This window comes from Delphinapterus leucas, chromosome 19 (assembly GCF_059928025.1).
Source record: "Delphinapterus leucas isolate spDelLeu-1000000601 "Yukka" chromosome 19, BTC_Dleu_Yukka2, whole genome shotgun sequence".
Taxonomy (NCBI): Eukaryota; Metazoa; Chordata; class Mammalia; order Artiodactyla; family Monodontidae; genus Delphinapterus; species Delphinapterus leucas.
In genome coordinates, this window is record NC_143147.1 from 46,940,558 (window position 1) to 46,957,034 (window position 16,477).

At 40.7% G+C, this 16,477-nt stretch overlaps 1 protein-coding gene and 1 long non-coding RNA gene across 9 annotated transcripts in view; one reads left to right on the forward strand and one right to left on the reverse strand.

Moving 5' to 3' along the window:
* The window catches only part of LOC111166440 (uncharacterized), a 63,855-nt gene extending 56,546 nt beyond the window's left edge, over nt 1–7,309 (reverse strand). Inside the window, exon 1 of one of the 4 annotated variants that reach the window (XR_016388985.1) lies at nt 6,089–7,309. This is a non-coding gene — a long non-coding RNA (uncharacterized LOC111166440). The remainder of the gene's footprint in view (nt 1–6,088) is intronic. The other 3 variants (XR_016388986.1, XR_016388987.1, XR_016388984.1) reach the window with 3 other exon arrangements.
* ZNF652 (zinc finger protein 652) overlaps nt 1–16,477 on the forward strand; it is a 65,831-nt gene that overhangs the window by 34,289 nt on the left and 15,065 nt on the right. Inside the window, exons 2-5 of one of the 5 annotated variants that reach the window (XM_089901117.1) lie at nt 3,015–3,111; nt 5,661–5,761; nt 12,741–12,810; nt 13,665–14,824. In XM_089901117.1, coding sequence (XP_089757243.1) covers nt 13,922–14,824 — 903 coding nt within the window. In that variant the 5' untranslated portion in view covers nt 3,015–3,111; nt 5,661–5,761; nt 12,741–12,810; nt 13,665–13,921. The remainder of the gene's footprint in view (nt 1–3,014; nt 3,112–5,660; nt 5,762–12,740; nt 12,811–13,664; nt 14,825–16,477) is intronic. The other 4 variants (XM_089901118.1, XM_089901119.1, XM_022558114.3 and 1 more) reach the window with 4 other exon arrangements.

The following is a 16,477-nucleotide window of genomic DNA, read 5'->3' on the forward strand; positions in this document are numbered from 1 at the left end:
CTTTTCAACTTGCAAAGACTCGTCCAAAATAGTGTCTTTTTAACATACAAGGAGGATGCATAGGTACATATTTTAATAGAAAAAAATTAAATTTGTTGAAAGTAACTATTAAAACTTCTCAGGGAACAAAATTGTTTTCCTTTTAAAACTAATAAACACTCTTGAAGACTGCATAAACTTATTTTGTGGTCCACGTGGGGAAAAAATGGCATTGAGAAAAAGCACATTCTGGAAGCTGTACTTTACTATCTGTATATATGCTGTCATATGTTCTAACTTTTTTTAAAAAACTGTATTTTCTTCCCAGTAGCTGGTCCAGCTTTTACAGTACTAGGACTGACTGATTCTCAGCTGGTGAACCCCTGACATACACACCACGTTTTCCCCCAAGTTGTGTACACTAATTATAGCAAGACACTAAGGAATGACCCACTTCCTTTTGGAATTTATTTTATGACACTTCAGACAATTATCTTTAAGAACAGATGAACTTGTGTTGTTTTAATACCATAGAGAGATGAATTTAAGCAGCTTGAAATATCACTGAGGGTTATTTCTTCTTTGCCTCTTCTGTCTACCTTCAGGTTCTTAGAGCTCAATACATGCACTTAGAGAGTCTTCTAAAAAACTAAGATGATTTGTAATAAGTAAGTTAGAACCGAGGATACGCATGAAGAGTTGGATAATGGAACATGGAAGGTTCTAATTTCCCTAATGCGGTTTTGGTATTGTAAAGGTTACTCTGTTGCGCCCTTAGGAGATATTTTAAGTTTTCTGGAAAGAGACTAAAGGAAGATTATCACCAAACTCAGACAAGGGAAAAGGTGCCAAAACCAAATGAAGAAAATGTGGGCAGAATGCCCATGTGTGTCTCAAAGTGAACAGTTAGATTGTGTCTTCTGTTGTGACAGGGTGATTTATTGGTGTTTCTGTGAGCCTTCCTGATTTTAATAGTGGTGAGATGTCACTTTCAGGTTCATGTGGGGGGACTTCCCTGGTGGTCCAGTGCTTAAGACTCAGCTCTTCCATTGCAGGTTCATATGGTAATCCTATATATGTGTACATCATTTAAAATCATATAAAGCAAAAAAGGGCAGATTTCCAAGTGGTCCAGTGGTTAGGACTCAGCACTCTCACTGCCGGGACCCGGGTTCAGTCCCTGGTCGGGGAACTAAGATCCCACAAGCCACGCAGGGCAGTGCGCCCCTCCCCCCCAAAAAAAAATAGAATACAGCACTTTAATTGTAATTTTTTAAATAAGGAAAAGTCTTATTTTCTAACTTATTAAGTAGAGAATTCCCATGTGAACTGATCCCTTCACCTGTCTGATTTTTAAACTTTTCACCTAGCAATTCTGTCTCTGCTGCCTAGCTTAAGACTGAGACCATTGATATGTGTAATACATATACATATTCATAAAGAACTGCATTACCTAGGTTACGCTGCAGCAACAAACCACCTCCCGATCTAGTGGCTTAAACAACGAAGGATTTGTTTCTCACTCCATGGCCACGATAGATCAGCAGGGGAGCTCTGCTCGTGTCACTCAGCGATCCAGGCTGACGGAACAACCACCTTCTTGCGCACTATTGGTCACCATGCTAAGAGGGAAATGAAGTCTGGAGGGTCTCTCACTAGCTCAGAAGTGATTCACTTTGCTTATTTCGCAACATGATGGCCAGATCTAGTCATGTAGTCCCATGTAACTAGGCAGGGCCAGGAAGCGCAACACTGCCGGTACCAGGGAGACAGCTGAAAATATACAATAAACAGCACTGTTCTTTTGGTCACCAGATAGTCGATCTACCCTCTCTCACAGGCAAAATACACTCACTTCCTCCCCAAGTAGGGAACCCCAAGGTCCTATCAAATCATTGCATCAAGCTTGAAGTCCAGGATCTCTGAGTGACGCAAGGATGTGATGACTGGTGGTCTATTCGTGAGGAGATGATGCACATAGCAGTCTCTATATCAGGCCCAGATGTTGCTCTTTTTGATCCATAGATTTGTGAAAGAAATTGGCAAATGATTGGCTGCCGTCACATACAATATACAGTGGTGACTAGCGACAGGATGATAAAAATAAACACTCCCATTTGAAAGGGGGAAGAACAGGAGACATATAGCAGTCAGTGGACTGCAGCAAATTCTGCAATTCCTCTGAGCAGTCATTGAGAGGACCCCTCCAGGGATGGGGAATGTTCTTGAAGAGACCCTGACTTGGCTCCTTAGCTCACTTGTCTGTTCTTTCTTTGCTCCCCTGGCTCCATCTTATTGGACCTCCTCCTCCTTTTTTTCCTATTATGTTCCTTGGCTGTATCCCAAATGGACAATGAGGAATATACCCCTTTAAGGGGACGAACAGCTTTCTTAGTCCACTTCCTGCCATAGATGCCTGGGAACCCAAAGATCATTTTAAGAAGGTTTGAATAGTCATAGGCTCTCAAGCCCAGGCTGGTGGTCGTTTTGGCAGTATAACTCTCAAAAACTTAGTTGGATTTTTACTTATTTGTTTCCAGTCAGCACCATGTGCCCTAGCCACGTCCACCAGTCTTTTCTAGCCATACTTCATAGATTTGCTGCATAACTCTGCCTTGTTGGTCTCATACTTCTTCCTTGACGTAATCTTGAATACAGGTATTTCTGCCATAATGCCGTATATGCTTTCCTGAATTCTGCAAAATTGCACACTAAAATAAACAGGGCTTATGGGAAAAACAGGATTGGGCAGACCACTCAAAAGCTGTGGAACACTGTAACCAGTGCACTAATAAAAGCAAAATTAATTAAAATAAAAACAGTAGCATATTGAATCTCCAGCGGCATATGCACTCAGCATCAGTTGGTTGGAGCTTTACAGACTCAGTCCCCTGGGTGCTTGTTTCCTCCTCTGAGATTTTGGGGTGTTGAAGACATTTACGTATAATAGGACTAATTTCATGACAGTAAAAATTTGATCTATGGTATGGTGTATGCTTCAGCAATCAAAAACTTTCTTTCTTTTTTAAACACAGGAGGAAAAACATACACCCTCAACTTCACCAGATATAAAGTGGAAAGTGCAGTGGTTCATGAAGCGGCTGAACCAGCCACAACTTGCATTAAAGGAAGGTACAGAAGTGGGATGCTTAGCATTTTTCTTAGTGTTTTCATATATTGCTAAAGCTTTCTTTTTAATTTGGGAAAGCTTTCTCCTGATCACTTCCAACAGGAAAATTTCGTATAAACCAACATGACTTCTGTGTTATATTGACATCATTTCCCTATTTACTAATAGCATTTGAACTAATTCACATCAAAGAAACGTGCTTTGTAGCAAAACAGACTAAGAGACTGCTTTGGTGAGAGAACCTCTCTTTAGTCTCTTTCTAGAAAAGCTATTTTATTCAGCACTACCTTAATCAGTTGGGAGGTTTTATCAGTGGTTGTGAAGGCCAAAACGTTCACTTGATCCTTGCCTCAAGACTGAATTCTGATCAGCATTTGTATCTCAGAGACCTTCTCAGTTGTGTGTTAAGCACCTGCTTCTTCTAACCCTACAAATCACTGACCTTCTGGGCTCCTTTTTTTATGATTGGAAACTGACTGATTCTTTTCTGAATTCATCCTTTTCAAATAATAATTTGTCAAATACAGCCAAGAGTAACCAACACACTCTTTTAATAGTCCATTTTCCCACTAGAGCTATAAGTTTTTATGGCATATTAACTCTCGTCACCACTGTGCAATATGAGCTGCTCTCCTTTTAGCCTCTGATAACTTTTTCCTTGCCTCCTTCTACCCAGCTCCTAAGCCTTCACCATATACTTTAGGTTTTTTGGTGAGGCAGCACCACACTTCTGGATTCCACCTGTATCAGCTAGGAGAGGCCAGGTTATGCTGCAGTAGTAAACAACACAAGATCTCAGTGGCTTTGTGGTGGGAAGCAGCAGCATAGCACAGGGAGATCAGCTCAGTGCTTTTCGACCACCTAGAGGGGTGGGATGAGGAGGGTGGGAGGGAGGCTCGAGAGGGAGGAGGTATGGGGATATATGTATGCATATGGCTGATTCACTTTGTTGTACAACAGAAACTAACACCTAACAGCATTGTGAAGCAATTATACTCCAGTAAAGATGTATTTAAAAAAAAAAAAAAACTCAGTGGCTTTGAAAACATGCTCTCCTTCAAATTAAATAAAAAACAAAAAAATTTAAAGATCCACAGCATTATGCATATCCTGTGGGTCATTTTGTTACTTGGTGTCCCAGGTTGATAGCAGTCATCACCTTAAGGATTGCTGGTCCCTGTCTCAGAGGGAAGAGAGGTCTGGAGGGTCTCATATTGCTCTTCCATGTATCACTTCTACTCAGCTGTACTGGCTGGAAATAGTCACACAGCCCCACCCAACTACAGGGGAGGGGGCAGGGTCAGAAAGTGCAGGTCTGTCATGTGCCCAGAAGGCCGAGGGTCAGGGGTATTTCAGAAAAACAAATTGACCACCACCACAGAGGATATCCTTTCATTTATTTTTCTTTGTCTTCATGATTTTGTTTTATTCCTCTCTTTTTCTGGTTAATTGAATTTTACTGTCTCTCCTCCCTTGCTTAATTTGAGATAATTAATGTGGTTAAGTTTATCTACTTGTACTTGTAGTAGTTTACATTATTTCCACGGGTCAGAAGTTTGGGCAATACAAAATAAAGCTACTATGATTTTCCTGCTTAAAATGCAAGGTACAAAACTGATGCAAAAAGGTATGTGGTTACAGGAATAATTGAGTTTTAATTATTTTGGAATGTCATTTGTCATAGTAGAAATAGACCATGAGCTTTAGAGTCAGGCAGGCCTGGAGTCAAACATTGCTTCTGTCATTTAATAGTTAGGTGATCTTAGACAAATAATTTGACCACTCAGAGGCATAATTTCCTCTTTTATAAATGCAAAAAAGTATAAATATATCTATTCAGATGTCAAGTAAAACATGGTGGCATTTATCACCGTTTCTTTCTGAAATTCTACTAAAATGAAAGTGAAATAATTTTTTATAATTAATTAATTGATTGATTTGGCCACACCACACGGCTTGTGTGATCTCAGTTCCCCAACCAGAGATTGAAGCTAGGCCCTCGGCAGTGAAAGCACAGAGTCCTAACCATCGGACTGCCAAGGAATTCCCTAAATAATTTTTTTAAAAGAATAAATCCATAAGGAGAGAAAATGGAAGAGAGACAATAGCAGAGGAATGATAGAAATAGTTGTGAATTACGTATTATAGTCATAATAGTGTAAGCAATAAATCACTTAACAAAAAAGTGATACAACTATATGGGGAGGATGAAGGAAGAGTTGGGAGCAATAAGGTAAGAAAACTATAGTGGGAGACAAGTGGTACTATCTAAAATTGGAAAAAAAAAAAAAGTCAAGAAATAGAAATACAATCATAGGGACTTCCACGGTGGTCCAGTGGTTAAGACTCGGTGCTTTCACTGCTGAGGGCCCAGGTTCAGTCCCTGGTTGGAGAACTAAGATCCGACATGCCATGCGGCATGGCCAAAAAAAAAAAGGAAATACAATCAAATTGTTTAGAAATATGAAAGTACATACGAGGCGAAGGGGATTAGGAACCGAGGTGGTGGAGTAGAAGGACGTGCTTTCTCTCCCTCTTGCGATAACACCAGAATCACAACTAGCTGCTGGACAATCATGGACAGGAAGACACTGGAACTCACCAAAAAAGACACCCCACATCCAAAGACAAAGGAGAAGCCACAATGAGACGGTAGGAGGGGTGCAATCACAGTTAAATCAAATCCCATAATTGCTGGGTGGGTGACTCACAGACTGGAGCACACTTATACCACAGACGTCCACCCACTGGAGTGAAGGTTCTGAGCCCCACGTCAGAGTTCCCAACCAGGGGGTCCAGCAACGGTAGGAGGAATTCCTAGAGAATCAGACTTTGAAGGCTAGTGGGATTTGATTGCAGGACTTCAACAGGACCAGGGGAAAGAGAGACTCCACTCTTGGAGGGCACACGCAAAGTAGTGTGCGCATTGGGACCCAGGGGAAGGAGCAGTGACCCCAGGGGGGACTGAGCCAGACCTACCTGCTAGTGTTGGAGGGTCTCCTGCAGAGGCAGGGGGGTGGCTGTGGCTCACCGTGAGGACAAGGACACTGGCAGCAGAAGTTCTGGGAAGTACTCCTTGGTGTGAGCCCTCCCCTAGTCCACCATTAGCCCCACCAAAGAGCCCAGGTAGGCTCCAGTGTTGGGTTGCCTCAGGCCAAACAACCAACAGGGAGGGAACACAGCCCCACCCATCAGCAGTCAAGCGGATTAAAGTTTTACTGAGCTCTGCCCACCAGAGCAACACCCAGCTCTACCCACCACCAGTCCCTCCCATCAGGAAGCTTGCACAAGCCTCTTAGATAGCCTCATCCACCAGAGGGCAGACGGCAGAAGCAAGAAGAACTAGAGTCCTGCAGCCTGTGGAACAAAAACCACATTCACAGAATGATAGACAAGATGAAAAGGCAAAGGGCTATGTACCAGCTGAAGGAACAAGATAAAACACCAGAAAAACAACTAAATGAAGTGGAGATAGGCAACCTTCCAGAAAAAGAATTCAGAATAATGATAGTGAAGATGTTCCAGGACCTCAGAAAAAGAATGGAGGCAAAGATGGAGAAGATGCAAGAAACGTTTAACAATGACCTAGAAGAATTAAAGAACAAACAAACAGAGATGAACAATACAATAACTGAAATGAAAAATACACTAGAAGGAATCAATAGCAGAGTAACTGAGGCAGAAGAACAGATAAGTGACCTGGAAGACAAAATGGTGGAATTCAGTGCTGTGGAACAGAATAAACAAAAAAGAATAAAAAGAAATGAAGACAGCCTAAGAGACCTCTGGGACAACATTAAAAGCAACAGCATTCACATTATAGGGGTCGCAGAAGGAGAAGAGAGAGAGAAAGGACCCGAGAAAATATTTGAAGAGATTATAGTCAAAAACTTCCCTAACATGGGAAAGGAAATAGCCACCCAAGTCCAGGAAGCACAGAGAGTCCCATACAGGATAAACCCTGGGAGAAACACGCCGAGACACATAGTAATCAAACTGGCAAAAATTAAAAACAAAGAAAAATTATTGAAAGCAGCAAGGGAAAAACGACAAATAACATACAAGGGAACTCCCTAAGGTTAGCAGCTGATTTCTCAGCAGAAACTCTACAAGCCAGAAGGAAGTGACATGGCATATTTAAAGTGATGAAAGGGAAGAACCTACAACCAAGATTACTCTACCCGGCAAGGATCTCATTCAGATTCAATGGAGAAATCAAAAGCTTTACAGACATGCAAAAGTTAAGAGAGTTCAGCACCACCAAACCAGCTCTACAACATATGCTAAAGGAACTTCTCTAAGTGGGAAACACAAGAGAAGAAAAGGACCTACAAAAACAAATGCAAAACATTTAAGAAAATGGTCATAGGAACATACATACTGATAATTACCTTAAACGTGAATGGATTAAATGCTCCAGCCAAAAGACACAGGCTTGCTGAATGGATACAAAAACAGACCCATCTATATGCTGTCCACAGGAGACCCACTTCAGACCTAGGGACACATACAGACTGAAAGCGAGGGGATGAAAAAAGATATTCCATGCAAATGGAAATCAAAAGAAAGCTGGAGTAGCAATACTCCTATCAGATAAAATAGACTTTAAAATAAAGAATGTTACAAGAGACAAGGAAGGACACTACATAATGGTCAAGGGATCAATCCAAGAAGAAGATGTAACAATTATAAATATATATGCACCCAACATAGGTGCACCTCAATACATAAGGCAACTGCTAACAGCTATAAAAGAGGAAATCGACAGTAACACAATAACAGTGGGGGACTTTAACACCTCACTTACACCAATGGACAGATCATCCAAAATGAAAATAAATAAGGAAACAGAAGCTTTAAATGACACAATTGACCAGATAGATTTAATTGATACTTCTAGGACATTCCATCCAGAAACAGCAGATTACACTTTCTTCTCAAGTGCGCATGGAACATTCTTCAGGATAGATCACATCTTGGGTCACAAATCAAGCCACAGTAAATTTAAGAAAATTGAAATCATATCAAGCATCTTTTCAGACCACAACGCTATGAGATTAGAAATGAATTACAGGACTTCCCTGGTGGCACAGTGGTTAGGAATCCACCTGCCAGTGCAGGGGACACGGGTTCGAGCCCTGGTCCGGGAAGATCCCACGTGCCGCGGAGCAACTAAGCCCGTCTGCCACAACGATGGAGCCTGCGCTCTAGAGCCCGCGAGCCAAAACTGCTGAGCCCAAATACCACAACTACTGAAGCCCATGCGCCTAAAGCCCATGCTCTGCAACAAGAGACGCCACCCAACGAGAAGCCCGCGAACCGCAACGAAGAGTAGCCCCCCACTTGCCGCAACTAGAGAAAGCCCGCGCACAGCAACAAAGACCCAAGGCAGCCAAAAAAGTTAATTAATTTTAAAAAAAGATGAATTACAGGGAAAACAAAAACGTAATAAACACAAGCACATGGAGGCTAAACAATATGTTACTAAATAACCAAGAGATCACTGAAGAAATCAAAGAGGAAATCAAAAAATACCTAGAGACAAATGACAATGAAAACACGATGATCCAAAACCTATGGGATGCAGCAAAAGCAGTTCTAAGAGGGAAGTTTATAGCAATACAAGCCTACCTCAAGAAACAAGTAAAATCTCAAATAAACAATCTAACCTTACACCTAAAGGAAGTAGAGAAAGAAGAACAAACAAAACCCAAAGTTAGCAGAAGGAAAGAAATCACAAAGGTCAGAGCAGAAATAAATGAAATAGAAACAAAGAAAACAGTAGCAAAGATGAATAAAACTAAAAGCTGGTTCTTTGAGAAGATAAACAAAATTGATACACCATTAGCCAGACTCATCAAGAAAAAGAGGGAGAGGACTCAAATCAATAAAATTAGAAATGAAAAAGAAGTTACAAGAGACACTGCAGAAATACAAAGCATCCGAAGAGACTGCTACAAGCAACTCTATGCCAATAAAATGGACCACCTGGAAGAAATGGACAAATTCTTAGAAAGGTATAACCTTCCAAGACTGAACCAGGAAGAAATAGAAAATATGAACAGACCAATCACAAGCACTGAAATTGGAACTGTGATTAAAAATCTTCCAACAAACAAAAGTCCAGGACCAGATGGCTTCACAGGTGAATTCTATCAAACATTTAGAGAATAGCTAACACCCATCCTTCTCAAACTCTTTCAAAAAATTGCAGAGGAATGAACACTCCCAAACTCATTCTATGAGGTCACCATCACCCTGATACCAAAACCAGACAAAGATACTACAAAGAAAGAAAATTACAGACCAATACCACTGATGAATATAGATGCAAAAATCCTCAACAAAATACTAGCAAACAGAATCCAACAACACATTAAAAGGATCATACATCATGATCAAGTGGGATTTATCCCAGGGATGCAAGGATTCTTCAATATATGCAAATCAGTCAATGTGATAAACCGTATTAACAAACTGAAGAATAAAAACCGTGTGATCATCTTAGTAGATGCAGAAAAAGCTTTTGACAAAATTCAACACCCATTTATGATAAAAACTCTCCAGAAAGTGGGCATAGAGGGAACCTACCTCAACATAATAAAGGCCATATATGACAAACCCACAGCAAACATCATTCTCAATGGTGAAAAGCTGAAAGCATTTCCTCTAAGATCAAGAGCAAGACAAGGATGTCCACTCTCACCACTATTACTCAACATAGTTTTGGAAGTCCTAGCCACAGCAATCAGAGAAGAGAAAGAAATAAAAGGAATCCAAATTGGAAAAGAAGAAGTAAAACTGTCACTGTTTGCAGATGACATGATACTATACATAGAGAATCCTAAAGATGCCACCAGAAAACTACTAGAGCTAATCAATGAATTTGGTAAAGTTGCAGGATACAAAATTAATACACAGAAATTTCTTGCATTCCTATACACTAATGATGAAAAATCTGAAAGAGAAATTAAGGAAACACTCCCATTTACCATTGCAACAAAAAGAATAAAATACCTAAGAATAAACCTACCGAGGCTTCCCTGGTGGCGTAGTAGTTAAGAATCCGCCTGCCTATGCAGGGGCACAGGTTCAAGCCCTGGCCCAGGAGATCCCACATGCCATGGAGCAACTAAGTCTGTGCGCCACAACTACTGAGCTTGTGCACTAGAGCTTGTGGGCCACAACTGCTGAGCCCGCGTGTCACAACTACTGAAGCCCACGCACCTAGAGCCTGTGCTCCGCAACAAGAGAAGCCACTGCAGTGAGAAGCCCACACACAGCAACAAAGACCCAACACAGCCAAAAATAAAAATAAATAACAAATAAATTTAGAAAAAAAAGAAAAGAATAAACATACCTAGGAAGACAAAAGACCTGTATGCAGAAAACTATAAGACACTGATGGAAGAAATTAAAAATGATACCAACAGATGGAGACGTATACCATGTTCTTGGATTGGAAGCATCAATATTGTGAAAATGACTATACTACCCAAAGCAATCTGCAGATTCAATGCAATCCCTATCAAATTACCAATGGCATTTTTTACAGAACTAGAACAAAAAATCTTAAAATTTGTATTGAGACACAAAAGACCCCGAATAGCCAAAGCAGTCTTGAGGGAAAAAGATGGAGCTGGAGGAGTCAGACTCCCTGACTTCAGACTATACTACAAAGCTACAGTAATCAAGACAGTATGGTCCTGGCACAAAAACAGAAACATAAATCAGTGGAACAAGATAGAAAGCCCAGAGATAAACCCACGCATCTACGGTCAACTAATCTATGACAAAGTAGGCAAGGATATACAATGGAGAAAAGACAGTCTCTTCAGTAAGTGGTGCTGGGACAACTGGACAGCTACATGTAAAAGAATGAAATTAGAACACTCCCTAACACCATACACAAAAATAAACTCAAAATGGATTAGAGACGTAAATGTAAGACCGGACATAATAAAACTCTTAGAGGAAAACATAGGAAGAACACTTTTGACATAAATCACAGCAAGATCTTTTTTGATCCACCTCCTAGAGTATTGGAAATAAAAACAAAAATAAACAAATGGGACCTAATGAAACTTCAAAGCTTTTGCACAGCAAAGGAAACCATAAACAAGACGAAAAGACAACCCTCAGAATGGGAGAAAATATCTGCAAACAAATCAACAGACAAAGGATTAATCTCCAAAATATATAAACAGCTCATGCGGCTCAATATTAAAAAAACAAACAACCCAATCCAAAAATGGGCCGAAGACCTAAATAGACATTTCTCCAAAGAAGACATACAGGTGGCCAAGAAGCACATGAAAAGCTGCTCAACATCACTAATTATTGGAGGAATGCAAATCAAAACCACAATGAGGTATCACCTCACACCAGTTGGAATGGGCATCATCAAAAAATCTACAAACAATAAATGCTGGAGAGGGTGTGGAGAAAAGGGAACCCTCTTGCACTGTTGGTGGGAATATAAACTGATACAGCCACTATGGAGAACAGTATGGAGGTTCCTCAAAAAACTAAAAATAGAATTACCATACAACCCAGCAATCCCACTACTGGGCATATACCCTGAGAAAACCATAATTCAAAAAGAGTCATGTACCACAATGTTCATTGCAGCTCTGTTTACAATAGCCAGGACATGGAAGCAACCTAAATGCCCATCGACAGACGAATGGATAAAGAAGATGTGGTACATATATACAATGTAATATTACTCAACCATAAAAAGGAACGAAATTGGGTCATTTGTAGAGACGTGGATGGGTCTAGAGACTGTCATACAGAGTGAAGTAAGTCAGAAAGATAAAAACAAATATCGTATATTAACGCATATATGTGGAACCTAGAAAAATGGTACAGATGAACCGGTTTGCAGGGCAGAAATTGAGACACAGATGCAGAGAACAAACGTATGGACACCAAGGGGGGAAAGCGGCGGCGGGTGAGGGTGGTGGTGTGATGAACTGGGAGACTGGGATTGACATGTATACACTGATGTGTATAAAAGGGATGACTGATAAGAACCTGCTGTATAAAAAATAAATTAAAAATTTTTTTAAAATAATAAATGTTTAAAAAAGAAGAAGAATACAAGGGGAGGGGGAAGAGGAACAGCTAAAAGGAACACTTTTGTCTCAGGTATGGGACTCAGATGGGATGGAGCAGGCAGAGGATGGCTGCTTTTTTATAAACCTTGCAGTATATTTGACTTGTAAAACTATGTATGATTTTTTTGAGTGACTACTTTGATAAAAAATTTTAAATAAGTTTAAAAATCAACCCCAGGGCTTCCCTGGTGGTGCAGTGGTTGAGACTCCGCCTGCCGATGCAGGGGACACGGGTTTTTGCCCCGGTCCGGGAAGATCCCACATGCCGCAGAGCGGCTGGGCCCGTGAGCCATGGCCTCTGAGCCTGCACGTCCGGAGCCTGTGCTCCGCAACGGGAGAGGCCACAGCAGTGAGAGGCCCGCTTACCGCAAAAAAAAAAAAAAAAAAAAATCAACCCCGAAGTTTTGTAGTGAATATTAACTAAAAATAATAAATAATGAGCACCTTTACAATTCTGTGCACATAGCAGGTATTCAGTAAATACTAGTTTCCTTCCTTTTGTCAATTAGATAGGGTGTGTGCTTGCAGTGACATTCATATGACTCAGAGGTTAGCTGGTTGGCCAAGCAGCAGTGTGAGGTATGTCACAAAGCAAATTATGTGCCTTTCTCATCTTTTATCTTTTAATGGATGGTTTTATTTTTCTTGGAGCCGTGTCAACCTTATGGTTACTGTTTCTTAGAATTTAGACTTCTGTGCAACCGACACATGAAAAATCACCTGGTCATTGAGTGGATCTAGAGAGCTATGCATAGAACAAATTTAAAAATACTTAGCAACTCTGAAATTACTCTAAGAAACCTGAAAACAATGATATCTATACCTAGATTATAAATTATTTAAGGCCAGTGACATCTCTCTCTCTTCTGTAGTTGTCAGTTAGCTGCTTTATTTTCCTGGTCCACAGTGCCTAGCCCACTACTGCCTTTGTTCCATGAGCTCTCACTGTGGTGGATGGTGGTGACTGGTATTGAAAAGAAAACCAGCCAGGATAAGGTCCTTACATGTTTCATGGACAACACATATTGTGTAACTGGACTGTAAACTCCTTGGGGACACAGACCATATATTCTGCCATGTCAGTACGTCCAGGATAATGAATGCCGTGCAAAAACAGATATTCACTTAGTCATCAAATATACACTGAACACCTACTAAGTGCTGGTCGTCACTGTGCTAAGCTCTAAGAATACCTCAGTGAACTGGACAGGTAAACTCCTGCTGTCTTAGAATTTACATTCTAACAGAATGTTTGTTGAATTCATGTCACCCAGTAAAATGATGGCCCACAATGAACCATTTAAGCAGGATAAAGAAGTGTATATATAAAGAGTTTAATCATTTTAAGTTATGTTTGTTGTATGATGTCAGTACATGCTATAAGAAGGAAATAAGAGATATCTGATCTTTTTTGTCTTTGCTTTTCTTTGCAGATAAGATGCTCCACGTCATTTGCAGCTTTCTTCAAAAGAAAAATCACTAGTGCTCTGCTCTTGCCATAATACCAAACCTTTTGACTTATGCTTTGGTGCTGCAACACTGGAAGAATTGCCCACAGGTTCCAGGAATACCTTTTTTTTCATCTGAGTGATTCTTTGTGGATGGAAAAGGATTTGAGTCTTAATAATTACCCTGTTTTAAAGCTATTTCTCTATAGCCTGAACTGCTTCATAAATTAGGCCACTTACCAATGAGCCACACAGTCAGTTCTTGTCAGGAGCTGGTTGAAAACTGTGCTGTGCGTGTAGCAGGGATGGCACAAGAAGATAGCCGTCGTGGTCAAGTGCCATCTCCCTTTTATCATGGTGCCAACCAGGAGCTTGACCTGTCCACCAAAGTGTACAAAAGGGAATCAGGAAGTCCTTATTCTGTGTTAGTGGACACCAAGATGAGCAAACCACATCTCCATGAAACAGAGGAGCAGCCGTATTTCAGGGAGACAAGAGCAGTGTCTGACGTGCATGCTGTGAAAGAAGACCGGGAGAATTCTGATGACACAGAAGAGGAGGAGGAGGAGGAAGTCTCCTACAAAAGGGAGCAGATCATAGTGGAGGTAAACCTTAATAATCAAACATTAAATGTATCTAAAGGGGAAAAGGGTGTCTCTTCTCAGTCCAAAGAGACTCCTGTTCTTAAGACAAGCAGTGAGGAGGAAGAGGAAGAGAGTGAGGAAGAGGCCACGGATGACAGTAATGACTATGGAGAAAACGAAAGGCAGAAGAAAAAGGAGAAGATAGCGGAGAAAGTCAGCGTTACACAAAGGAGGACGAGGAGAGCTGCCTCTGTTGCCGCAGCTGCCACTTCCCCTACTCCCAGAGCTACAAGAGGTCGTAGGAAGAGTGTAGAGCCACCTAAGCGTAAGAAGCGGGCCGCAAAGGAGCCCAAAGCGCCAGTCCAGAAAGCTAAGTGTGAAGAGAAAGAGACTCTGACCTGTGAGAAGTGCCCCAGGGTGTTTAATACTCGCTGGTACCTGGAGAAGCACATGAACGTTACTCATAGGCGCATGCAGATTTGTGATAAGTGTGGCAAGAAGTTTGTCCTGGAAAGTGAGCTGTCCCTTCACCAGCAAACAGACTGTGAAAAAAATATTCAGGTAGGTTTCATCACCAAGAGGGCAAACTTTCCAGGATAGAACCTGGCTGTTCACACTCACCTGGTATCTGCCCCAGAGAATAAATACAATAGAGGCCGAAGGGACAGTTTTCACCAATTTATCTTTGTGAAAGCCCCTGCTTTGGTCTTTTCAAAAGCAGCCTTAACAGTTTCTTTCAAAAGCATTAAATTTAACTGATGCTGGACTAGTGGGAACCCAGGTACATTGGAAGGGGGATCTGTTATAGGCGATTGACAAGGAGGTAAAGTCAACACCGACTTTGCACTGAGATTTACTCTTGTAAGACATGTAATATAATTCATTCTGGCATCTTCTCTGTCAAGGTGGGAGATATCAAGTAAAGGTCAGGAGTAGAGAGAGGTCCTTTTCTAAGGTTTGAAAGGATGCCAGATGCTAGTGTAGCTGATGGGGACAAAACCCACAATGAATCAGACTGGTGGAAATGGAAGATCTCCAGGAGTGAGTTTGCTTTTACCAGTGGAGAGATGACAACACTAAATTTGTCAAGAGGCTGAGCCCATGGGAATATGCAGACTTTAAACGAGGCTGAGCTGGTTGAAAATGTTGCCCACCTGGCAGTAGGGTTATATAATGCTACTGTGCAGTATTGTTAAGGTAACAGAACATGGTATTCAAACCAGGCTAGTCCCTGAAAGGACTATATTGTGATAGGTTAAGAAGTGCGCTAATTATGTCATGTTGAGTGAATTATATTATGTTGAGCTATGTCGGTTTGCACATGTGAATGGATATTAATGAATATTCATAAAAGGTAAGTCTATTAATGTCTCCAAAAGATATGTAAAACAGAAATTTCTTGTACCATATTTAAGCTAAACTTCTCTTAGAAGATGAAATTGTTTTGTTTCAGTGTGTTTCTTGGAATACTCCTGATTTGGAGTGCTCCTTATTTTTCACAGTTCTTTCTTGCTTTTAATCGACAACCACGATCATTGCTTTACTCTAAAGAGGTTTTTTTTAAAAATATAAATTATATTTGCTAAAAATTCACTGCTTTTTGATTTGTCAGTTGTGACTTGATCTCTGACACGCTTGGTAAATAAAAGAAGACTGGATCATGGTGCCTACCCTCCAATAACTACTGGTGCCCAGGGCCTGGTTCTGAATTGGTTGCAACAGTTCAGGCCAAAAGGAGTGCAATGCTGTGCTGCACCCTAGGGGTCAAACTTAGTTCTGTAATGATTCGTTGCTGAAAAAGGTATATCTTGATCTTGATGTTTATATAGTTTGTTTGGTTTTTTTACTTAAATTTGCTTCATTAAGTACAGAAAACATTCAATAAATCCTTTTCGTGTGTGACTTTCTTCACTATTCCTCACCATAATTTCATTTAAACTTGTATTTAGGTTTTGTGGATTCTGCTAAAGGAACTCTTTTTGCATTTCTAATCCTGATGACCTGGTAACAAGTAAAAATTAAAACTGTGCCCTACAAAATAGCTTATAGGAGTTGTCTGTCCTTCTCTCGAGCAGTATCCAACCAGAGGCTTATCTTTGTGACTCTTCTCAGAGTCCTTGTTTCCTGAAGGGATAATGTGTTCAGAGATCTTTATTTACAGTGAATAACAACTCGCTCCCTTCAGCATCCCAGAGTCCGATGGTTACCTAGAAC